This window comes from Grampus griseus (genome assembly GCF_964374135.1).
Source record: "Grampus griseus genome assembly, chromosome: 12".
Classification (NCBI taxonomy): domain Eukaryota; kingdom Metazoa; phylum Chordata; class Mammalia; order Artiodactyla; family Delphinidae; genus Grampus; species Grampus griseus.
In genome coordinates, this window is record NC_139006.1 from 18932677 (window position 1) to 18957356 (window position 24680).

Below are 24680 nucleotides of genomic sequence, written 5' to 3' on the forward strand. Positions count from 1 at the left end.
TTCGTCCTAGAGGTGGACTGCCAACCTGCAATGGTGAAAGAAACCTTCAAATATAAGTCTTTCAAGGGAATTCAGAGTTCTTTAAAGAAATGCAGGACTGTGTCCCTCCAACCCACAAAAGTATTGCCAAGCGGGTTACGCCACATGGGCAGCACTTAAATCGAGTGCCTACTGTGTGCCAGACACTTCTGTGCCTACATCAGAGTGGTCTGTGGTTACAAGCTGCCTCAGGAGGGTTCCAGAGAACTCAGGGAGGTGGCCTGTGTTTGGGGGCTTGGGAATTCCACCCCCTGCCTGTTCTTCACTTTGAGGGAAAGGGACAGCCAGCTTCAGTGGTTGAGCAGAGAAAAGCACCAGACAGTCACACCCCCTCCACCAGCCCCTGACTGCGAAGCAGGAGGAAGAATTAATACGGGGTCTGCGCACAGTCTTAAGGGGTCTCCCGAGCATCTGTGTTCATCTCTTCTCAGTTGGGAATGCTGGGGATCCTGCTCTGAAGGTACTTATAGAAGGAACGCCCATTGCCTGTGGTGCTCAGAGAGGCACTTACATAGTAGGAAGGGGGAGCCTAGGCGCTCTTGACGTGGCTTGCCTGGGAGGGCCGCAGGAAGACGGGGACTTGGCGGTCTGCAGCCGCCAGCCTTGCTCCTGCGAGGAGGGGTCCCCATCAGAATCAGCCGATCGGGGCTAGGCATCTCCCCACATTTATTGTATTTAAAGACATGGTCCATCAAAGTGGATTTCCATTCTCCAACTTCCTGAACCTGAGTTCCAGTGGTTCTGATTTAGAACGCGAGTTCCTGGGTCTGCCTGGGAACTGCCGAGGTCTGGAGTTCAGTAGACGTGAATTTGAACGCTGGCCCCACTATGTATGTAAGCCCCTCTCCCTCTCCAAACCTCAGTCCCCCCCGCCATACCCCCAGCTTTAAATGAGGCAGTGGATGGTCCTTGCCTTATAGGGGCAGAAGAAGGGGAAAATGCAATGGGGGTGAGTCACGTGGCAGCACCCCCTTGAGCTGGGAAACATCACAAATGTGGTGGGTGTTTGTTCAAGATTAAGAATTAGTGAGCTGCAAATTTCTCCATCAAGCATTTCTGCGGGCAGACCTTTAACATCTACAGTACCCCGTAATTCCACACTCGGCGGGGGGTGGGATGTGCACTGTAGCGACAGCCTCTGGTTGCCTAGCAATGGGAAACCCATCCCAGTTGATATTCTAATTTGTCAGAACGTTTCAGCCACTGCAACGGTTCTGATGTCCAGTTACACGAGAAGGAAAAAATCAGCAGCGTGCCAAACCTGTTCACCAGTTGTAGAATCCGAGCCCTTCCCAGGAGCTTCTCAAGCCCAAAGCGAGACTGGTTTTCCCCGTAGGGGGCGAGTGAGCCCCGTGGGTTTACAGCTCTGTCCCCCTGAACCAGCACCCCTGCCATCTTGGCCTGTGGGTCCGGCTTTGAAATGGTGTTTGAGGCTGAGACCAGCAGGATATTGTCTGCGGCTCTCAGTCCATCTGGGCTCCCTTTAAACCAGGCGGGTGAGGCCCAGGGAGCTCCAGGGAGCTGCTTTGACTCCCACCTGACGATTTAATCCCCGCTCACTGCTGGTCACTTTCATTCTAGGGGTTTACACACACATCTGGCTCGGCCCCTCCTTTGTAGGGGCCAGGTCCTCCCTGGTAAATATAACGATGCCTGGCCCCCGGCTTTCCACCTGGCCCAGTTCAACAAATGACATTCCCCGTATACCCACCCTCGCAGGCCACTGGACAAACTCCTAGAGCAGTTCTAAGGTTTGGCAAAACTGAGTGTGGACTTTGGGCTGGGACACTTTTCAGAGTCATGTGTTCTCCGGTGTAAGGAGGCTGAAACTCGCCAAAGCTAAGACATATATTTGTATGGTCTTCAACAATAGCTGAGTGGAGTACGGTTACTGTCCCCATTGTACAGATCGGGAAACTGAGGCCCAGTGAGGCCAAGGGACTGACCCAGGGCCCTACCGCCAGGCAGGGGCAGAGCAGGGCTTGGAACCCACGCTTGTCTACACAAGGGGTTCCCACTTGAAACCTCCTTCTTTCCCTGGGAAACCCCACGCAAGCCCCATTCACTGTTAGTTAACCCAGACCTTGCCAGGGTCCCCGTGTGGCTAATATTAGGACCTGATGATGTTTCAGTGCAAGAATGGAGAAGGAACAAGGGGTGTGTCCCCCATGGGAGGCTTGTGGCCCTTTTGCTCTCACAGTGTTTGACTGACCTGCCTTTACTCCCCCTTGGCCATGCACACCTGGGAATCCTTTCTCTTTAGGGACCGTGAGTGGATCCCAGTGGTCCCTAGAGCCACCTGACAGCCATGGGGCCCACCTGAGGCCTGGGTCCCCGGTGTGGGTTCCCTAATTACTGCTGGAAGCCATCCCTCGCCTTCAACGTGCTATAAATAGGAAGCTGGAGGAAGAATTAAAAAAAACGCCACTGGCTCTTTTCCCCAGTGTGGGTGGGTTGAGTTGAAAAACCATCAGGCCGCCGGCATCGCAGTGTTGGAAAGCCTGAGGGGGTGGAGGGTGGCTGCTGCGGCTGAAACTCAGAGGTGGCCCTGGACTCGGCCACATCCTCTTCTGTTTTCATTCTCATTGGCAGCGCAGGCTGCAGAATTGGATTCTGAAGCTGAGAGTCCTCCAGTGACCTGCCCCTTGGGGTAGTGACAATGACTGTGATTTTCCCAAGGCCACAGTGTAGCCCAGCCTGACTGTGACCCTGCTGACATGTTCCAGGGGGATTGGGAGGGACTGGTCCTGGCGATGCCCTGACCTTCCTCCAGGAGGGAAGCAGCAGAAACAGCCTCCAGCCTCTCATTTGAACACCACCTCCACCCGTGGTGTCCCTGCCCAGGCCACTTCCCCTCTCTGGACCTCGAATTCCTGGACCCTAGGTGAGGTCCCAGACAGCTCCAACGCACTCGGTGGAAAACCCAGGCAGGAGAGCAGAGTCATCATTTGCCAGTGGTGTGCGTGAGAGTGTGCACGGGTGCATATGCAACTCTGGTTATAAATTGTGTATTAAAAAAAACCCCGGTGACGCACTGGGAAGGGTACCTGTGCAGAAAGTGAACTTCACACTGGTTGGAAGATCCTTTGCAGGTAGGACCATCTCAGCAGTGTTTGGTAGAATCTAATACTAGTACAGTATAGACAATAATGTATAAAACGTTCTAGTAGTCACAACCAGGCATGGGCTCAGAGAGGTGAATCGAGTTACCCAAGGTCACACAGCTGGTAAGAGGCACAGCCGGGACCGGAACCCAGGTCTGTCTGACCTCAGATCCACCATGACGCTTGGACTCCCACATCACGTGGGTTTTCCAAGATGAGTTGCTTGGATAGATCCCTTGCCTGCACTTCTTTTGTGGCAGGAGAGGGGGGAGCAAAAAAATCACTCTGCCTTTCCCAGACTTCCCGCAGGCCTCACCAACAGATCACTGAAATGTTATTTATCATGAAAACATCTGGGAACAATAGCAGTTCCCAGGGCCAAGCTTGCGCTGTTGGCTGTTAAAACGCTGTTTAGAATTAAAGTGGAGGCGAGGAAGGTGTAACCCAGGAGGCTGAGTTGATGGGTTGATGCTGGGCTGCCTGGGTTTGACTCCCATGGGTCTCTGGGCAGGTCACTTCGCTTTGAACCTGTTTTCCCACATCTGGAAAATGAGATCCTGACCATGGGTAATGCTCTCCACTCTCCCAGTGGGAGCAGAATATCGGAAGCCCCCCAATTTGTTTTTCACATCTGGAGATGACATTTATGAATTACCCCAGCGTGGGTCTCCATGTAGACAGTCGGTGCCCAATCAGTGTTTAAAAATAAAATAAAAGAGAACAAAGTGCAGTGGGGTCTGTTGGGGAACCAAGGGGCTGGATGCACTGGGAGGACCTCAGCCCTGGCCGCCTGCTGCCTCCCTCCCACCTGGAGTGTCCAGACCAGCCCGGGCCTCCGATTATCTTAGCCTTGCTGCCCCACCGGGGTGAAGAAAGCACCTAACACTCTGTGTGCTTAATTCGCGTTTTTATTTGGGAAGCTAGAGGTTTAAGAGTGGGCAGAGGGAATGCTAGACTTAGAATGCCACTGGGGAAATGGGAGAGGGAGGGTGAGGTGCTTCAGCCCAGGCTCCTAAGTCAGCTCACCAGGTACCAGAAAACACCGTCTGTGGTGGCAGCAGCACTTGTAACAACAGGTGCCTCGTCCGCTGCACTGGCCCATCCCTCCTCCTGGATATCTGCCTGGCTGCCGTCACCTCCTTCAGGTCTTTGCTCAAACGTCTCCAAACAGACACTTGCCCTGATGGCCTGTTCAACATTGCAGCACCCCCTGCCGCACCGCCCCAGCACTCCTCAGCCCCTGCCCAGCTTTATTTTTCTCCGCAACACAAATCACCTCGCAGCACAGTCTGTAGTGCACTCTTTTCTGTATTCTGTCTGTTTTCCCCCCTAGGATGTCAGCTCCCCCAGGGGAGGGACTTACCTGCTGTTCAAGGTGTTTGCGCATGGCCGGTGCTCAGGTGACTGACAGGAGGGAGGAAGGGCTTCCTGTGTCCCCGGGCCTTTGCACTTACTATCGTGTGTAATCTTTAACTGCCTGGAGAGGTGGGTTCTGTAGTCCCCATTTTTATAGATGAGGGCATTGGAACTTGGTTGCATAGTAATTTAGTAACTCGGTGCCTTCTTTATATCATCCACAGTCTTGGGGCTTGGTCCTTCCCTCCCTCCTTCCCTCTCTCCCCTTGCTCTCTTTTTCCCTCCCTCCATCCCTCCCGACTTCCTCAAAGCACCTGTATTGTGCTGGGCACTGGGTCTGGCCCTGGGAAGAGGGAGGTAAACCCAATTTGATCCCAGCCCTCAGAGGCACGAGTCTTGGGGTGGGGGGGTCAGAGCTGACACAAGCCCCTGCCACCCAGTGTCCTAAGTGCTCTAGGAGAGTTATGAGTCAGAACTGCTTGCTCCCCTGTGCTCCCCTGTGGAGATCTGGGTCTTAAAGGTAGAGTAGGAGCTCCTCAGCAGACCAGGCAGGGACAGGCATTCCAGGCAACACAGCACTGCTCGTGGCAGAACCACACATGGTCCAGTCTCCCTGAAGCAGGATCTAGGCAAGGAGGAGTGGCCAGCAAGGGGCCTGGAAGGTGTCCTGGGGGCTGCAGGTACCCAGCCAAGGAGCTTGGACTTTATCCAGCTGGCACTGGGCCAGGAGAGATGTCAGTCCAGGAGCCTCCAGGAGCCTCCAGCTCGCCTGGGTTTTGCCGCTGGGAGCCTGGTAAAGGGGGTGAATGATGGGGGGTGCTCAGCTGAGGTTTCTGCCCTGCCCAGGATTCTCCGTCCTGTCCTTCGTCTCCATTGCATCTCACTTCCCTAATTGCTCCGGGTTTCCCCTCCAGAGAATAACGTTTACAGCCAAGGCCTTATTTCCCGGAAGCCAAGGATAGTAATTGCTGCAAGAATTCTTACAGTTCCTATAAATCCCGCCAGCTCCTCTAAAGGAGCGTCGACCTGGGTGGTGGCACTGCGGTGATCTGTACCAAGAATTCCGAAAACACTTAATTCCTAAAAGCCCCTCATATCATCCTCTTCAGCTCTGTGTCTCCTGCTGGTTTCAGAGCCAGAGAGGTGATACTGACTTACGAGCATCATAGCAATTGCAGTCATTTCCCAGGTGCCTACCACTCACCCAGCACTTCACACAGAACATTAGCCCATGCAGTGCTGGCATCAGCGATGGACACTGGAGTGGTTCTCTGCTGTTACTGAAGCCCAGAGAGGTGAAGCAGCTTACCAAGGGCCACACAGCTTCTAAGAGCCAGGGAGCCAGGACTGGAGGCACCTGTCAACCCAGCATCCCTCTTCCCTGAATCCCTGCATGGTCTGTAGCTAACATCCCAGCCCCTGCCTCTCTCCTCTCACTTCTGACTTGATGCCCAAGGAATAAATGCTGGGCTCCTTGACGTTTCCTTGTCACTTCACATCCTATTCCTTTGCCTTAACCGCCCCTCTCCTTCCCCTGGCTAGTTCCAGCTCCTCATGAAAGACTCAAGAGTCACTGCCCCTAGGAAGCCTTCCTGATCTCCCCCAGGCCCTTCCTCTGGCTGTAACCATTCCAGGCCATTGCCCTTCCTGTTCCCTGTTAAAATGATCTGCTTACACGTCCACTTCCCCAACTTGATTTTAAGTTGCCCCCGGGCAGATATCTGAGGTGCCGCAGCATCATTAGCAGAGAGCTGGCATACAGTAGGCACTGAATAAGTGCTTGTTGTCCTGGGCAAGCTCCAGGCAACCTCTGAACCCCCTTTCTGTTGGAAAGTCCCAGATCCTGCGGCTTGTGCGATGGACATGTTTCTTTCTCCACCTTTCCCCTTTTGCGTGGTGGCGTTCTATAGGAAGGGCTGGATAGGGCACCACCAGTTGGCCCAAGAGGGTGGCCGCTCCCTGCCTGGCAGCAGAACCCCTGGATGATGTTCTGACCCAGTGATGCAACCCCAGCGATGGCCCCTATTTTACAGAGGGGGAAACTGAGGCCCCATGAGACTCACCTGAGGTCACACAGCTCATTAGAGGCACGGCCAGGGACCCGAGGTCTGCCTGAGCCCAGGCCCCTTCTCTGTGCTGAGTGGAGGAGGTGGGTGGGAGTCCAGGGCAGGCCCAGCAGGCCTGGGCAGTAGACATTCTCAGGCTGTTACCCTCCCTTTCTCTAAGGCCTCATCTGTCTGCTCCTCTGTCCCCAGATACTCTCACGTTAACACCAAGGCTGGGAAACAGGAAGGACCCTGCCCTGCCGGCGGCAGTTAAATCCCCGGGTGGGGCCAAGTCTGCATCTGTAGGAGACCAAGCACCAGCTCTCACCACGACAGGGAGAAGGTGAAAAGGGGCTGAGCACCATTCTGCCCCTCCCCCTGGGCCAGACAGCCACAGTGCTCGCCTGCCTGGGTGTGTTCCGGGTCCTTCTCCTAGTTAAAAAAACTACACAAAACACGCTCACCGTAGAGAAATGAGATCATAGACAAGAAAGAAGAAAACAGTTACTTAATATTACCACCCCTAGAAATATTCTTTATAACATGTCTATATCCTTTAAGATTTTTTTGCATATATGTGCAAAATGTATACATATATATGAATATGATATATACACACGCATATATAAATATATTCATGTTTTGCCTATGTGCAATATATATGCAAAATATATACGTAGATATATAATATATGCACATGTGTATATGAATAATCTTTTGTATATGTTTGCATATATATGCTATATACATGTATACATATATCCTTGCAAATATATATATGCAGTATATATACATATATTTGCAGATAGATCAACAAAATGGAATTATACTGCAGGAATGCTTTCGTACCTAGTTCTCTTTCATTTTCTCTTCTAGGACTAACTTCTCACGTCATGAACATGGACCTGCAGCCTCATTTTCAGTGGCTGTACTATATTCCATTTTTCCAGTTAGGCCCACTTTATTTAGTCAGGCCCAAATTGATTTTTGGACACGTAGGTTGTTCCCAGTCTTTTTGCCGTATAAATAATGCTGCAGTAAACATCCCTGGACATTCATCTTCACGCACCTGCATAGCCAGAATAACTTGTAGAAGCCGGGTAACTGGGACGGAGGCAAAGAGCTCTTGCAGCACACTGACTAAATCCCTCTGGTGTCAGCTAGACCTCGGTGTGAGCACACGTGCGCGCACACAGGCAAGTTGCTTAATTCCCCTGAGCCTCCGTTCTCTCCTGTATAAAACGGAGCAGCAGATATGCAACCCGTATCCATCGTTCTGAAATCCACAAAGCTCTCCTTTGTAGCAAAACCACCCTGTACCAATGTACTGACGTGAGGTTATTAATAGTATTTACACACGGTGTGACTATTCATACATGTTGCTGTGGAAATATTAATACGTTTGCTTGTGGGGTGTTGCACTACACCAGTGTTTATCCATTTTTTTGGGTATTTTTTTCGTTATCATCCCCCAAAGGGCCTTTTAAAACTTTTTCTTAATTGCCGTTCCATGAAATTTTAATATCAGTTAATATTGTACACCTGTATGTGTACTGTATGCATATCTGTGCCAAGGTTCCCCCCACCAAGAACCAATTTTCACCCCCTTAGGGACAGTGTCGTTCCTGTAGAGAATGCATGACGTAGACCAGTCGTTCTCAACCAGGCGCGGCTTTGCCCCCCAGGGACATTTGGCAATGTCTGGAGACAGTTTGGGTTGTCACAGCTGTGGGTTCGGGCATCGGTCGGTACAGACCAGGAAGACTGCTAGCCTCCTCCAGCGCACAGCGCCGGCCCCCCTGCAACGGGCCAGAGTTCTAAGGTTGGCAGACCCTCCTCTAGACCCCACTGGGGGTTCCTCCCAATATACAGTGTGTGCACTCGCCTGTTGCCTTTCTAAAATCTGAATTAGAATGCATCTGGCCCCTGGGTTAGGGGTCAGGGCCGGCGGAGCTGTGACACTAAAACCTACTTCACAGGTCGGTGGGAGGACCCTTTGGGGACTGATGCAGTAAAGTGCATTTCTTGGCACCTGGCCGTGGTCCATGCTCACCCAGGATGAGCCAAAGTGCCTGAGTGCCGGACGTCCAGGGTCCCGCGCCTGGATGCTGTCTCCACATTGAGAAATACACGTTCGGGAGCCTTTCAAAATCACGAGGTTTGCCTTCCAAGTCCCGTTAAGTGGGTGCTGGCCCCAAGGATGCCCAGGGCTTTTCCAGCATGCCTGAAAGCTTGCGTGGGCACCAGCTCCTTGCAAATGGGTCTGTTATTTTGTTTGTGGGCTTTGACCAAGGTGCAGTGTCTGTTTGAACATGCCTCTGGGCTTGGCCAGCAGCCAGTGGTAAGCTGGCCTGGAGCAGTGCATGGGGACCAGCCCCTGAATCCTGGAGCTCAAGACGGAGGCTTCCGAGTGCTCTCACCCACTTGTGGCCCAGTGAGCCACGTGGTGAGCAAACGGCACCCTGAAGCAGGCAGTTCCGCCCTGACTTGGGTGCTAAGAGCTGGCCAAAGAGACACCATCCACCGGGCATTTTCCAGGGCTTCTCTGGCTTCCCGAGGGCTGCACTGGGAAGCAGAGGTGGATCAAGTTGTGAGTTAGAACAGGCGGCGCCCTGGACCCTGGGCAGGGTCTTTGAACAAAACCACAGGCTGGGCTGGGCACCAGAAGGAAACGGGGCCCTTGGCTCGGTTCCAGGCGATGGAATGTCGGCCCAACTGGTTTTCCTCCTTCACTGGAGCTGGGCACTCATAAACAAGGGAGCTGCCAGGCCCGTCAACAGCAGAGAGGTCCCGGGCTCTGCCCCTGCCCCTGCCCTGCCCCCACTCCATCCGTGCTCCGTGCCATCTCTGCAGACCAGCCTCTTATCCTCACGGTGGGTCCTTAAGCCTTTCCTGCAGGGCTACTCCTCAGGGTGGATGGGATGGGTCTGTCCAGTCCCCAGCATAGCCCGCTGTCAGTGAAGGTGGTGTTTCGCTTCACCTGTTCCTAGGCTGTTTTGTCACCTGCACTGCCTTCTCCATTCTCCCCCAACTGTTCAATCTGACCCACTTTTCAAGGCCTGGTCCATGCCACGTGCCCTCTGTCACCGGCCACTCCTGAGCCCCTGTGTGCACTCTCCTCCCCTTCTGTCTGGGGCCCCGAAGTACTTTGGGTACCTGGGATAGGAAATCATTAATCATGGGGCCCAAGGTGACCAAGGGGGTGATCTAAGGTGGAATTGTCTGCCCCTTGTTCCTAGTAAACTTTCTGTAACAGCTTTGACATCTCCGTATCAGCACTTAAAATTCTACTTCATTGTTTTTGATGGCAGCATGGATTCCCTTGCAGGGATAAGCCTGTTTACAGATGCCCTTATGGAAAGATAACTGGGTTGTGTTTGCTGTTAACCAAAAACCAAATGCTGCTGCTGTGAGCACCTTTGGGTGTGTGAGTTGATGTATGTATGTACTCGTGTGTGTATTGTATGTTATCTGTGTTTATTGTGTATGTGTTGTCTGTATGTGCAATGTGTGTTATGTGTGTTTGTGGTCTGTATGTATTTGTGTGTATATATGTATGTGTGTATGTGTTTGCATTTGTGTATATGTATGTGTTTTTGTGTATTTTTTTGGTGTACATGTATTTGTGTATATATTTGCATATGTGTATATTGGTGTGTATGCATCTGTGTGTGTGTGTGTGTGTGTGTGCGTGTGTGTGTGTGTGTGTGCATGTGCATCTCTCTGGGTGAATCACCGGAAGCAGGGGTAATGGAGCAATGCTGTAAGATTGTAATGTGCCCACAGATCGTGGAGGAGGTGGTGGGTGTGTCCTGCCCGGGAGAGATGCTGGAGGATTTGGGATCCTGAGGCAATGGACAGACACACCGGCTCCCCGCTTCCTCCCCGGGTTCACACTTACGTCAAGGCTGCAATTCTGTCGCCTGACAAGTTGAGCCATCGCCTGAAATAAACATGAGAGAGATGTTTTGACATGTGATGTTTCAAAAAAAAAAACACAGAGTCAAATTTTGCTGAGGCTGTTTTAAGAATCCCTCCAGGAGAGCCAAGTCAGGGTGGATGGGAGCAGATTCCATGAAGAGGAGATGCTAGGAAACATGAAAGAATTATGTATTTACATAGAATCATACATTTTAACGTTTATTTTTAAAAACTACTAACAGTAAATGTTACAAAATACAAAAAGGGGTAGAATTTTAAAGCTATGTCTCCCTCTCTCCCCCTCCCCCCGTCACTCGGTTCCCCTCCCAGAGGCAAGTGTGATGACAGTTTTCCCGTGTCCTTCTCACATATTCTGTGCATTCTCAAATATTTACGTATATATTTTTCCTCGCTCCACCTGTTGCTTCCAGCCTTGCCTTATTCACTTGACAGTGTATCTTGGAAGTCACTCCATATCAGGACACATACATCTTCCTCATTCCTTTGAACAATTAAAGAGTATCCCATGCTATGATTGTTCTATAATTTTAAAATATAAAAATACATTTTAAAAAAACAAAATTCCCTTTTATCTTGGCTCATCTTAACCTTAGCACTGTAGACCTTTTATTAATAGAACTTTAGACTTAAAAGGAAATTGGATTTGTCTGTGTAAAAGTATCTCAGGACTTCTAGAATGTTCTCTGCCCCTTCCCCACGAAGCGGGGCATAGAAGGTTCCTGGGTCCTGGTTATTTGGGGGGGATTGTCCTCCCTCCCTGGATCCATCTCTCCCGTTTTGCACCTTAAAAAATTATCACAGGGCTTCCCTGGTGGCGCAGTGGTTGAGAGCTCGCCTGCCGATGCAGGGGACACGGGTTCGTGCCCCGGTCCGGGAGGATCCCACATGCCGCGGAGCGGCTGGGCCTGTGAGCCATGGCCGCTGAGCCTCCGCAATGGGAGGGGACACAACAGTGAGAGGCCCGTGTACCTCAAAAAAACAAAAAAAAATCACAGTCGCCTGTCCGCTTTCACTGTCAGCATGCCGAACATGATGTTTTAGAAAAGAGATTTGTTTTTTAAAATGTAACAAAAATTAAAATTTAAGGGCATATATGAAAACAGACGGTCCTGGGATGTATCAAGAGTCTTTAAGTAGACAGTAATATCGTTTGTGGACATGAGAGAGGGGTTCGGGGATCACCTGTGGATCGTACATTCACTCATTCATTCATACACTGACTCATTCATTCACTCACTCATTCATTCATTCACTCACTCATTCATTCATTCATTCACTCACTCATTCATGCATCCATCCATTGTCAGTTGCTCCCCTGACCACCGTGGCTGTCTCTTAACTTGGTGCCAGGGTTTGAGGGTGAACAGACCCCAGTGCCTGCCCTCAGGGAACTCACAGCCTGGAGGAGACCGTCAAACAAACAGTAAGCACAGTCCAGCACAATAAGCTGTATGATGAGCTGAGCACAGGGGGATTTTATGGGGTCCCAAGGGGAGACCCAGTCCCGCTGCCGATGGAGGCAGTCAGGAGAGGCTTCTTGGAGGAGCTGGTGCCTGAGCTGTGTTTCAGGGACACATTTCAGGCAGACCTGGGCCAGCACTGGCCAGCAGCTGATGGACTATACCAAGAAGTCTCCCAGAGGGGCGTTTCCTGGGTGCAATGACAGCAGGAGTTGGTGGAATGGGGCATAACTGGCCGTAGACTTGGAGCCGCCTGTGTTTGAATCAGGTCCCTTCACTCACTCCTGAGACCCCGGGTGAGTCGCTTCACCTCCCTGTGCCTCGGTCTTCTCATCTGGAAACTGGGGTAATTCACAGTACCTGCCTCTTAGGGTTGTTGGGAGGACTAATCTCGGCAGCTCGGCACGCAGGAAGAGCCGTATCAAGGTCCCTTCTTGTTGTACCTGTCCATCTGTGAAATGGGCGTGTGAAAGCATCTCCTCTGGGACTTAAACTAGACGGCGCACATGAGAAATCTGACTTGATGCCAGGCGTGCAGTGGGTGCTCCTTACACGTTCCTGGTCATGACTACCTTTATTGCCTCTTAGCCCACCTCGACACCCAGAGCATAGGGTGCCTGCCGGGTTTCTGGAGTCTGGGAGATGCCGCCTCCGAGGCCAGTGAGAGCCTGGGCCCCCCAGCCCAGCTGTCCTTTCTGTTTATAGACTTGGAGGTGGAGGCCGTCAGGAGAGCCAGACAGCCTCCACCGACCGCGGAGCCCTGCGGGGCACCCCCCGCTGGAACCAGGCACGCCTCCTGAAGACCAGCTGCCAACGTGTGTTCCCGTCACTTTAGGTGACACACTTGCCCCCTAGAGTCAGCGTGTCTCTGCCGGAGCTGTCATTTTGCAGCCTGCGTACCCGGCTGGGCCCTGGAGGAGGGCAGGTGTGCTGGGGTCAGTTCACTCCGTGATGGAGGGGAGCAGCTGGCTGATGTCCGGGTCGGGAGAGATGTTGAGGGATCGGGTTAAGGCAGCCCCTTTGCTCTCAGCTGAGTGACAGGGCTGTCAGGCCTCTTTGTTAGAGTGTTTGTTTAAATGATGTGCTTCTGGGAACTAAGCAGTGGACGTCGTCGTCATCATCATCATCATCATCATCATCTCACCTGGAATCTATTTGGCACTTACTGTATGCTGGGCGTGTGCAGCTCTCACCAGATGTCTTACAAAATCCCCCCAACTCCCCTAAGCGCCCTCCCCATCCCCATTTTACAGATGGGAAAATTGAGGTTTTGAGAGGTTTGCTCATAGCTACCAAAAGGCAGAGCTGGATTTGCCCTGGTCTGCCCCACCTCAGAGCCTTCCCCACCTCCAACTCATCAGAGCCCCGGGGTAGGTTCACTTCCCATGTGCAACCTGAAAGTCCGTGCTTTCCGTTGCTAATCGCCAGGCACTGCTAGCTCTTCCGTAGAGTGTTTATGAAAACTGATTTCATTCAAGGAGGGAACAGCATCATTTCATCATCAGTCAAGTGGGCAAACCCAGCAAGGGTGTGAACAGTCCAAACGGGCACTCCTTTAAAGGGGAAGAAACCAATCCCTCTTCACCAGGAAACAGCTGACAGCTCACACAGGCCGGCTTGGTGAGCTCCGGACATTAGCCGCCAGGCAGAGGTGAGCCACCAAGTGGCAGAGGGCCCCTGAGACCTGCCATCCCTAGCCACAAGTCACCAAGAGAGGAAGCCGAGGCTCAGAGAAGTGGGGGCTTCGCTCGAGGCCATCCAGAGAGGGAGCCAGCGCTGAGCCTGGCACCTTTGCTCACCACGATGTGTCAGGGGACCCAGTCCAGGAACAGGTGTGTTCCTGTGGGGGGAGCCGCAGCACCACCGCCCAGGTGCGCCGGTTCAGCCCTGTCACTGAGGCCCAGCACACGTCCTCCACCTGTTCGTCGCTCTTGCCCTGTGCACCTCTCTCCCCGTGCCCATCTCCTGTGCACCTCTCTCCCTGTGCCCATCTCCGCGCGCCTCCCAGTGCCGGTTGTGTTTTCTCCGTTTGTTTTGCTCTCTGTCTTAGCTATGCCCCCATCCAAGCCACCACCGTGTGCCACACAAAGCCACACCTGGCTATACCTGACTACACCTGGCCACACCTGGCCAGACTGCACTGTTGTTCCCAGAGCCCATTGAGAGGGGTCAGAAACTGGTGTCCCACCAACCTTCCCCGGGAAGCGCCATGTCCTGCCGTGGGGCAGGGGCAGGGGCACAAGTCCTGGCTTGCGTTGCCACCTGAGGTGACACTGTGGACTCTGAGAAGCCCATCAACTGCGCCGACGCCTCCTAGCTGGGACACAAGTCCACAGGGAGGGGACACTGCGGTTTTTGCTGACGGCACTGGGAGAGCGTTCTGAGGGCTCCTGTCCTGCACCGTTCCTGTCCGCTTCCTTCTGGCCTGACTGCCTTACCTTGTCCTCCCTTCTCTCCTTTTTGTTTTTTCATTCCTCCCCACCTTCCCTCTTCCCTCCCTTCCTCTCTCCTTCTTTATTATTCAGTGCGCACCTAACTCTGTGCCAGGAGCTGTAACTAAGCTCCGAGAGTCCAATGGTGACGAGACACAGCTCTCCCCTTTTGGAGGTTGTGTGTACTGGGAGGAACAGGCGTCCGAGGAACCGTCCAAGTGCTGAGAACCCCCAGCCGAGGCCAGGGCTCGGAGGGGCAGGACGAGGACCTAGACTCAGGCGGGAATCCGCTCGGAGGGGCACCGCGCACGCTGCGGTGTGAAGGAGGCCGCCCTTAGCCCGGCGAGCAGCTGTGCTGTGAAGGTGCACGGGGCGTTTGGGCGTCACTGCGGCTGCAGCACAGGGGAGGAGTGAGGGTGAGAAGAGGTGACCAGGAGAGTGGGCGCTGGACATCCAGGCCCTGCGGGCCACAGTGGGACAGACAGTGCTCTTAAGAGCCTGGAGCGGGGGTTACAGGGTGGATGGGAGACACACTGGGGGACTCGGCCCATCCTTGGCCTGCTGCCCCCCTCCTCCCCTTTCTGGGCCTGAGGCCCCACCCTGGGTGCAGCTAGGGAATGCACTGTGGTAATCAGGCACAGACCAGGGGATCAGGACACCTGGATTCGAGGTGTGGCCAGGCATCCTTTCATCTCTCTGGCCCTCGATTTTCCCATCAGTGAGATGGTCATTGAAGGCCCTACAAAGGTCTCCATGTCAAGCCAGAGCTTGGAGAATGCAGCAGTTTGGGGGAGTATTTTGGGGCTTGGGTGTCAAGCAAACCAAGTTCAATTTGCAGCTCCACCACTTTTTAACTGTATCACCCTTGGGTGTGTCAGGTCCCCTCTCTGGGCCTCAGTCTCCTCCCCTGTAAAATGGGTCCATTACGGTTCCTACCACATAGCGTTGTTTGGGAGCATTAGATGGCAAAGTGAAAGGTCATGATAATCACCAGCGCTCACAGTAATGTTAGCCCTTGATATTATTGTTAGTATTATTGCTCAGCCATTGTGCAAGTCTGACCTGGGCACAAGGCAGGGAGGTGCCACCAGGCCCCGGGGGCACTGGGACAGAGCCAGCGTCACCCCAGCCTGGGTCCCATGACACCAGAGCACCCTGCACAGCTGAGAGTGTCTAGTTGCAGAGGGGGGAGGGGAACGCACATCTTGAATTGCCCCGTCAGCCGCAGGCCACCGAACACCGTTCTGACTCAGGCTTCTTTCCCAGGCGGATGTGTCAGACACCCCAGAATACATGCAGGCGTAATATTTTCTCTTTTCCTCACTCCTTCCCTAATGACACGGCCTTTTCTGGGTAAGGAGCTCACACCTACTCAGTGCAGAAAAGTTATTTTCAGAAACATATTCCTCCAGCAAATATTTATTCAACAAGTACTCCAGGCCTGGCATGGTTCTAAGCACTGGGGTGCAGCAGTGGACGAAGGAGTCCCCATTTTCATGCAGCTGACAGTCTAAAGCGTATAGATCAGGGATCAGCCAGCTGCCTGTGGGCCAAATCCAGCTAGCCACCTGTTTTGTAAATAAAGTTTTATTGGAACACAGACGTTGTGCTGCTGACATGGTAACGACAGGAAAGCTAAAGTTGGGACAGAGACCCCATGGCCCACAAAGCCCAAAATATTTATTATCTGGCCCTTTATAGAAAGAGTTTGCTGGGCTCTGATAGAGATTAAGAAATGAAGAGCCCCCTTCTGATTTGTTTTTAATTCGTGATGTCTACTATATGATAGTGTTGGAGGAATGATTTAATTAATTTTATTTAATTTTATTATCTGATGATATTGGGATAAAAAAATCACAAGTGTGGATACTAACGAAAATCATCATCAATAATAGAAAGACAGCCCATTTCCTCACCACATACAGTGCCGCTGGTATCAGTTTTCTGTGGAAACGTCTGGAGGTTTCCTTTGCTTATTCTCACGTGCATTTACATATTTGTTTTTACAAAGCTGGTATCAACACATGTGCTGTTTTGTTACCTTTTTAAAAAAGTAATATTTGCTGGTATAAGGCAGACATCTTTCTGTGACATGTGCTGTTTTGTTACCTTTTTAAAAATAATATTTGCTGGTATAAGGCAGACATCTTTCTGTGACAGTAAACATTCTTTCTGAGCATCATTTTCTTTGGCTGTGTTTATTCCGTCACGTGGATATATCCTACTGTATTTCACCGATCCCCATCTTATTGGATATTTAGGACAATTCAGTGTTTTGCAATGTTATGTCCAATATTTTGCAATCTTTGCTGTCCTGCGGGGAAGCGTCTGTGTTCATAGGTCTTGGTGAGTGTGTCTAATGATTTTCTTGAGATGAATTTCTGGAACTAAAATTGCTGAGTCGAGGGTATGCACGTTTTAAATTTCAGGACATGTGTTGCCACTTGTTTAAACACAACCCTCAAAGGCGTCTGTTAGGCTGGTCTCCCCAGCCTGGGTGTTAGAAAACTGTCCATTATAGGTCCTGGGCTGCGGCAGTCGTGTTTGCCTGCAAGACGAGGGCCTAGAATTTTCACCTACCACCAGCTTGGGGCTTGGTGAGCTAGCCTGAGCAAGTGTTTTTTAAGCCCGCCAAGTTCGTGAGACTTTTTTAGAGCATTTTAAAGCGCATTTCCTCATCTGAGCCTCTTGAAGCATCCTGGACAAGGTGGGGGGCTGGAAGGAGCCCAGAAAACTGGGTTCCAGGCCCCCCAGCTCTGCCTCTCACTCCCCGTGAGAATCCCTGCCTCTGAGTTTATCATCTATCTGAAAAAGTTCATCATCTGAAAAGGGCCAGCTGAATGGACTCAAGGGTCCTTGGAGATCTAAATGTTAAGATTCACGACTTACCTGGTGGTCCAGTGGTTAAGACTTCGCCTTCCAGTGCGGAGGGTGCAGGTTCGATCCCTGGTCAGGGAGCTAAGATCCCACATGCCTCATGGCCAAAAACCCAAAAACCATAACACAGAAGCAAAATTGTAACAAATTCAATAAAGACTTTACAAAATGGTCCACATAAAAAAAAATCTTAAAAAAAAATAAATGTTAAGATGTGATGACTTGGTGTGACAAATGGCAGCTGAAATTTGGATTGTGGCTGGTTGATATCCATCGGGGGTGCATGTCAAAAAAAAGACCTGCCCATGACCCAAACGCGGGACTAATTTGGACACGTGTGTTCCTCAGACAATGCTTCCCTTTATCCATCATGTATTTTCAGACCACCTTGTAGATATCTACTCATCCGCAGACAGTGAGGGCTTTTATAGCAGCTGGTAAGGCAGAACTGATTTGGAAGAACACTCTGCCTTAAAGCTAACTTAAAAACCTGACTTTCAGAAAGTTTCAGAAGAGTTTTGGACCCTTTCTGTGGTTGATCTTGAGGCCTCATAGCCCTGGGAGTGAAGATCAAGACTTGCTGATCTGAAGTGCCACCGGGGTCTGCTGCAGCGACGAGACATGAATCATTTGCACTGCGCACAAGGTTACCAGGATACTAGTGGGAGAAAGTACTGACAAACAGCTTGATTTCTTAAGCCTCATTTGCAAGATCAATTCCCTTAGATGATCCTAACCCCTGGAGTACTCCAGATTTGGGGGTTTTGTGTAAAAACATAGGGACTGAGATGGCATTCAACCAAATACTTAACATCTGCGTTGTCCAGACATTGAGGCACAGAGAGGTTAAGTAACTTGCCCAAGGCCACACAGCCTGAATACAGGATCTATGTGATGGAGCCTGGATTTAAATCCAGGCATCTGGCTCCAGAAATAGTACTCATTCAAGGGAGACTGAAAAAAAAAAACACAGGTCAATTATAATGAACATGATTTGGGAAGTTCCACAGCAGTGCTCTTCAGTAGAAACTTTCTGCCATGATGGAAATGTCCTGTATCTTATGCCGTTCGATATGGTAGCCACACGTGGCCGTGGAGCCCTTGAAATACAGCTAGAGCCGCTGAGGAACTGGATTCTTCGTATTTTTAACATTTTAATTAATTTAAATGAAATTTAAATAGCCACACGTGGCTAGCGGCTATCATATTGGACAGCACAGATATAGAGACTTGAGGTCTAGGGAATGGTGGGAGCTGGCTCCTGAGGCAGCCTTGGGTGAGGGGAGTTCAGGGAAGGCTTCCTGGAGGAAGAGCCAGCAAAGCTGAAACCTGAATGACAGCCAGGTGGTGGTGGCTGCTCCAGCAGGTCTGGAGGTGAGGGATAGCCAACTGAGGAATGTGAGAAGAGGAAAGCGGGCTGGAGCAGCCAGTGGGAGGGGCTGGGAGGGCCTGGGGATGGGGGAGGGGCAGGGGACGGTGGGGAAAGAGCCCCACTAATGAAAGTCCTACAAGCCATCCTTATGGTGTTTGGACTTGACCCTGGGGGAGCTACTGAAGGGTTTTGAGCAGAGACCCTGCAGGCTTAGATTTCAGTTTTGGAAAGTGTAATGGGAAGAGAATATATGGGGACGGGGGGGAGCAGAGGTGAGGGAGGCAGGGGGACCCCAGAGCTGGCCAAAGTCTTCCTGATGGAGACTTTGAAGGGCTTGGGGATTGATCCGACACGGGGATGAGAGTGACAGAGGAGTCGGGGATGCTGCTGTCCGGAATCCTGAGTCTGGCTTTAGGCAGTGGAGGGAGAAAACCTCCACCCCTGCCTGCGGGGATTACAGATCCCTGAGCGTGAATCTTAAACCTCTGCGGGAGGACCCACAAGTGGGGATGCATGGAAGCCAATGTATTTTGCTGAGCACCATTTATTCCCCCCACACCCTGCCGCCCAGAGCCTTCCAAAGGACGTCAGGAAGCATTCCCCTGCCTCCTGCCCTGATTCCACTCTTAGCATCCTTCGGAACTTGCCATGCTGATTTCCAGAGGCCCCACCTGCAGATCCCTTCCTCTATCACTCAGCACCGAAAGATCCCCATCTCTTGGGGCTTTTGAGGACCCGAGAAGAATCACACTTTGCCAGGAGTCCGTCTCCCTGCCTGACTCTGGGGAGGGCTGTGAACCTGATTCTGATCGCATCAGCTCCTGTGTCCCGAGCACCTATATGCCAGGCACTGAGCTTAACGCGTTCCAGGGCTTATCTCCCTGAAGCCTCAAAACAACCCTTGTTTTTCCACTGAGGAAACTGAGGCTGGGATGGGCGGAGTCCCTTGGCCAGACCACCCAGCTGGGGCAGAGCAGAGACAGCACCCTCTCCCCCCGCAACCCTGAGCTGTAAGCCGTCCCTGAGCGGTCACCTTGCTGCCTATGCTGAGCTTGGCACACACGGGGCACAGACCTAGCATGTACCTTGCAGCCGTCTGCAAGCTGCTGGGCACAAGGATGTCGAGTCCACCAGAGGCAGCCCCCCAGGCCCCGACCTCTGGCCTCCGAATCCGACCCATGTGGTGGGTTAAGTTAAGGAATGGCCGATTCTGTGATGGTAGGTCACCCTCAAGCAGGAAGCAGCTGGGAGCATGCTCAGATGACCACTTCCATTCTCTTGAGGATACTGGGCGTCTGACCATGTCAGGTGACCTTTCAAGGCAAAGGCATCCAAGTTTCCCCACCTGGGGACTGACTGACTCCCTCAGGCGTGCTAACAGCCACCCTCGCATGCTGCTGTGGACTTGCAGTTTGGATGGACTGTTCCAAGGCTGCCTTGTGTGTGCTACCCCTCCACCCTGCGATTCTCTGCCCAGGGAGTTCTCCTGTGGGAGTCACCAGAGATGTGTCACTTCAGCCCCAAGGATGTTCATCGTGTGGTTGATTATAACGGTGAACAGCAACCTAAATGCCACGACACGTGGGGATCGATTAAAGGAACAATGCTGTGTCCGGGCAGCAGAACATTCTTCCGCCGTTAACCATGATGCTCTAAATGAGTTGACCCAGATGAAATTCTGGGCAGGATTATGGCAGAATTTCGTCACTAGGTGATGGGTGACTTTTAAATATTACTTTTTGTGCTTTTCTGTAATTTTGACATGTTTTGTAGCAAGCCTTTGTGATTTGGGTAAGAGGAAAAGGAATCTACAGGCAGCGAAATGAGGGTGTGTGAGTGTGGCTGTTTACCAGGGTGACTGAGAGGTTTATCCTGATTCCCTGGGGTCCTTGCACATACCTCGCCCATAGTATCCCCTCATGGGGTACTCAGGTGTCTCCAAAAGGTGAGAGAAAGAGAATGAGGAAGGAGGTGGGCATTTATGGGGTGTTTCCTGAATGGCAGGTCCTGCCCTTGGAGCTATCATGTGGGTCTTATTGGCATCTTGCACGTCCCTGTGCCCCAGAGAGGGAGACAAAAGCAGAACGTTTTCCCGAGGCACCTGCTCACTCTGCAGGACCCCACGTTTGCTCTGCTAAGGATGGCTCCGTAGAAGCTGTGAAGAGGCGTGCTCCCCACTGGGAGGGAGATAAGCTACTGCAGGACAGTCTGCCCACCGCCACTAAGCACCTCCTGGGTGCCAGGCGGGCTCTGGGTGGGGAACAAAGGTGATGGAGTGTCCGATCTTAAAGGCTGCCTTGGCCGAGTTACAGAATCTGTGTAGTGACCCCCACCCCTGGTTCCCAAGTGCCTAGCACATGGTAGGTGCTCAGTAGGTGTCTGTTGCATAAATAACTTATATGTCAAACTTTACCTGGCACAAAAATGAGTCCAGAGTAGGCAGAGAGAGTGCAGGGGAAGGCAAGGTCACTGTGGGTTGTTGCAATGGCTTGGGGTGGGAGGGACGGATAGGAAGGGGGAAAGGTACAAGCAAAGCCACAGAGGCTGGAAGGTAAGGCTTGTGTGGGATGCAGTAGTAGGTCTCGGTGGGTGGAATGGGCCTCTGTTTGGGGCAGGGCTAGGAGATGGGACTGGACAGGGAACTGGGGGCTCAATTGCAAGGGGTGTTGGATCTCAGCAGGAGGGCAGTAGGGAGCTGTGGGAGGTGTTTGAGCAGGAGATCCAGAGCACACTGCGGCAGAACATGCCTCCCGACCCCAGGGGGACGCAAGGAGTGAGACGCTCCTGCCGGTGTTTCTGGAACTGGGGGCCAAGTTGTTCTCAGCCCCTCGCCCCGTGACCCCCAACTCCCTCCATATTCCTCACCCACTGGCTCCAGGCCATCAGGAGATGGTGACTGGGAACATCCTTCAAAGCTCAGAAGCCAAGGCCATTTTTTACATCTTTATTGGAGTATAACTGCTTTACAATGGTGTGTTAGCTTCTGCTGTATAACAAAGTGAATCAGTTATACATATACCTATGTCCCCGTATCTCCTCCCTCTTGCGTCTCCCTCCCACCCTCCCTATCCCACCCCTCTAGGTGGTCACAAAGCACTGAGCTGATTTTGAATTGCTATTGTGCCAATGGCCACCCAAGGGGCTGGAGTTTTGGTTTTGCCTTGAACATTCCAGCTGCTCCCAAGTGTCAGCCAGTTCAACAGTCAGTCACCGGGGGACGGGCTTTTAATTTGCCGAGTGAACAAGTTAGGGAGGCCAGCACTTTGATGGAGACCTGTGGGCTTCCTGGCATGTGCCAGGTACCCGGTTAGGCCCTTTGGCTAGTGCTGTGGTTAGCAGGACCCTCTCCCTAGGGTCCAGGCTGAGGGCAGAGACCAGTCACCGAGCAGTTGGTGACAGAACCGGGGATCCGGGCTGCGTGGGGCACAGTGGTTGCCAGTTTGGACTTGCAGTCCAAGCCCCCCGCCTGAGTTTGAGTCCCACCTCATCATTTACTGGCTATTTGATGGGGGGCATGTCACTTCACCTCTCTAAGCCTCAGTGTTCTCGTCTGTAAAATGGGGATTGTAATGAGCTCCACCTCATGGGATTGCCATGGGACTGCAGCTCAGCGAGGTGATATGCAGACAGCTTGATCAACACCGGGGACAAGTTAAATGCTCCACGAAGGCTGTGCTGGTGATGCTGGTGGTGGAAGCATGGCGACCGTGAGAACCTGGTGGCGGGGGACGGACGGGGGAGCACCGTAACCAGACTGATAAGTCCTGGGGGCAGTGAAAATGGAGAGAAGTTTGGCCAGGGGTAGGGTGGTGCCCACACAGGACGCAGGAGGGTGACCCCCTTCATCTCAGTTTGCCTGGCTTTGGCACCCGCCGTCCTGCATCCTGCGATGTCTTGGGCAAACCCGGATGGTAGGTCACCCTCATGCCCAGCACAGACGTTTGGACCCACTTCCGAGAGCGGTAGGGAGCTGAGGTGGGTTCGAGCAGGGGGCGATGCGGTGTGAGTTACCAGCTGGGACCAGGTTCTGAGCATTTTCCCTGATAGAAACCTCTGGCTTGTCCTTGCAGGATCAGCTGAAGCAGTGTTTCTCCAGGCGGACCCCCGAGGCCAAGGACACTGACACCCTCGTGCAGGAAGCCGACAGCCAGTATGGGACGTGGCTGCACCAGCACCAGAGCGGGGAGAGGTAGGGCGTGTGGGGCGGGGCCTCTGGGCGGGAACCAGGGTGGCCCATCTGCCTCCTGATTTCTCTGTTACTAAGTAGAACCTGTTTTGTCTGTAACTATAAGAGCAAACCATTTCTTTTTATAAAACGGAAATTTAGAATGTACAGAAAACTTATTTTAAAATGATATATGAAATGTCCAGAATAGGCAATCCATAGAGACAGAAAGTAGATTTGTGATTGCCGGGGGCTGGGGGGAGGGGGAGGGGAGTGACTGCTCAGCAGGGACCAGATTTCCTTCTGGGGAGATGACGATGTTCTAGAACCAGAGAGCGGTGATAGCTGCACAACACTGTGAAGGCACTACTGGTAAATTGCATGTTACGTGTGTTTCACTACCATAAAAAAAAAATTACAAAAAAGAAAATGAAAATTGCCTCTAATCCCAGCACACAGATATAACCTTCATTAATGTTTTTTGTTGTCTTTCTAGACTTTTTTCTGTATGTATATTGTGTGTTTACAAATATAGGAGCATATTACAGATACTGCTCTATAAGCTGTGTCAGCATTTAGTATCACCGCTGTTAGAGGCTTGTAGGGCCCCTCAGGTGTCAGCCTGGCTGGGAAGGAATATTATTATGACTGTGGCAGAAGCCTGAAGGTCACAGCATCGCCTGGATTCAGGAGGCAGCCAGGTCTGAACTCCAGCTTCCCTCCAGCTGGCTGTGAGGTCCTGGGTAAATTAGTCATATTTGCCGGATTTCATGCTCCTTCTCCATAGAAGGGGGATGACGCGCATAAAAAGAGCCAAGATCTGTTGAGCGGACAGGCCGAGCACTGTTGTAAGCACTGAAACATAACATTTAGTCAATCGCCCCATCTTGCAGAGGCAAAGACTGAGGCACGTGGGGTTGTCAGCAGGGTAACCTGTGCAGCAGTTGGCATCTTTCCCGGCACTTAGTAGGAACTTGATACATTGCACCTGTTCGTTGTTTTAAAAATGCAGTTTTCCTTCTCTCCCTTGGGGGGGATCGAACACAGCAGCAGCTTCGTGGACACCGGGAGGTGGGCTTGCCGTGTTCTCAGCTCACACTTCCCACTGGCGGGCCACAGGATCGCACGGTGTTTTGAAGTCAGGGAGACCCGGGTCGACCCCGGCATGGCCACTTACCAGCTGTGTCACTGTGTGACTCAGTTTCCTCATCTGTGGGTCTCATGCCCGGGGATATGGTGTGTCCGTGGCTGAGCTGGACTCAAACCCAGGTCTCCCATCTCCTTCCCCTGCCCCCACCCGTCAGGAGCGGCCACACCCCTCTGCTGGTTTATGTCCCATAGCTGTCATTGGTACTAAAGCTGGGTGGAGGTTGATGGAATTGGAAGTGGGTAAGAAAAAGGGAAGCACAGGTTCCTTCCAGTACGCATGAAGGCTTTTTGTTTTCTTTCCTACCCTGTGATGTGTGTTAATCGGTGAGCGAGTCTGGAAACCTGGGTGTCCTGGTTTTGCGGTCGCTGTGTGACCCTGGGAGGCCCCTTCTCCCTCTGGGACCTGGCATCTCCCCTGTGTCCTGGGGTCGCCCCCTGCTGTCTCCAGGAGGCACTGCAGCTCCTCCTCCGGGAAAGGGCCCCGGAGCTGCTGTGCTCCCAGCCCTGAGCAGCGGCGCCACCTGCAGCCTCCTCAGTGGTATTTCCCTCATTTTTTGCGGATTTGCCTCAGTCGCACCCCACACCCAAACATCCTGCCTATTCCAAGGAATAAATTCTTCCCCGAGCTGACGAAAGCATGGCTGTGCTCCTGCAGTGAAACACCAGTACACCTGGGTTGCAGGTTCTGCCCAAGGGTGCAGCTCAGGGGTATTTCAGGGCAGACCCTCCTATCAGTGAG

The 24680-nt window shown here is 52.2% G+C and overlaps 1 protein-coding gene across 3 annotated transcripts in view; it reads left to right on the forward strand.

Moving 5' to 3' along the window:
• KIAA1671 overlaps window positions 1–24680 on the forward strand; it is a gene marked incomplete at its 5' end in the record, with an annotated part of 131580 nt that overhangs the window by 90538 nt on the left and 16362 nt on the right. For all 3 annotated transcript variants that reach the window (XM_082668504.1, XM_082668506.1, XM_082668505.1), the window contains one exon: window positions 22698–22816. In XM_082668504.1, coding sequence (XP_082524630.1) covers window positions 22698–22816 — 119 coding nt within the window. The remainder of the gene's footprint in view (window positions 1–22697; window positions 22817–24680) is intronic.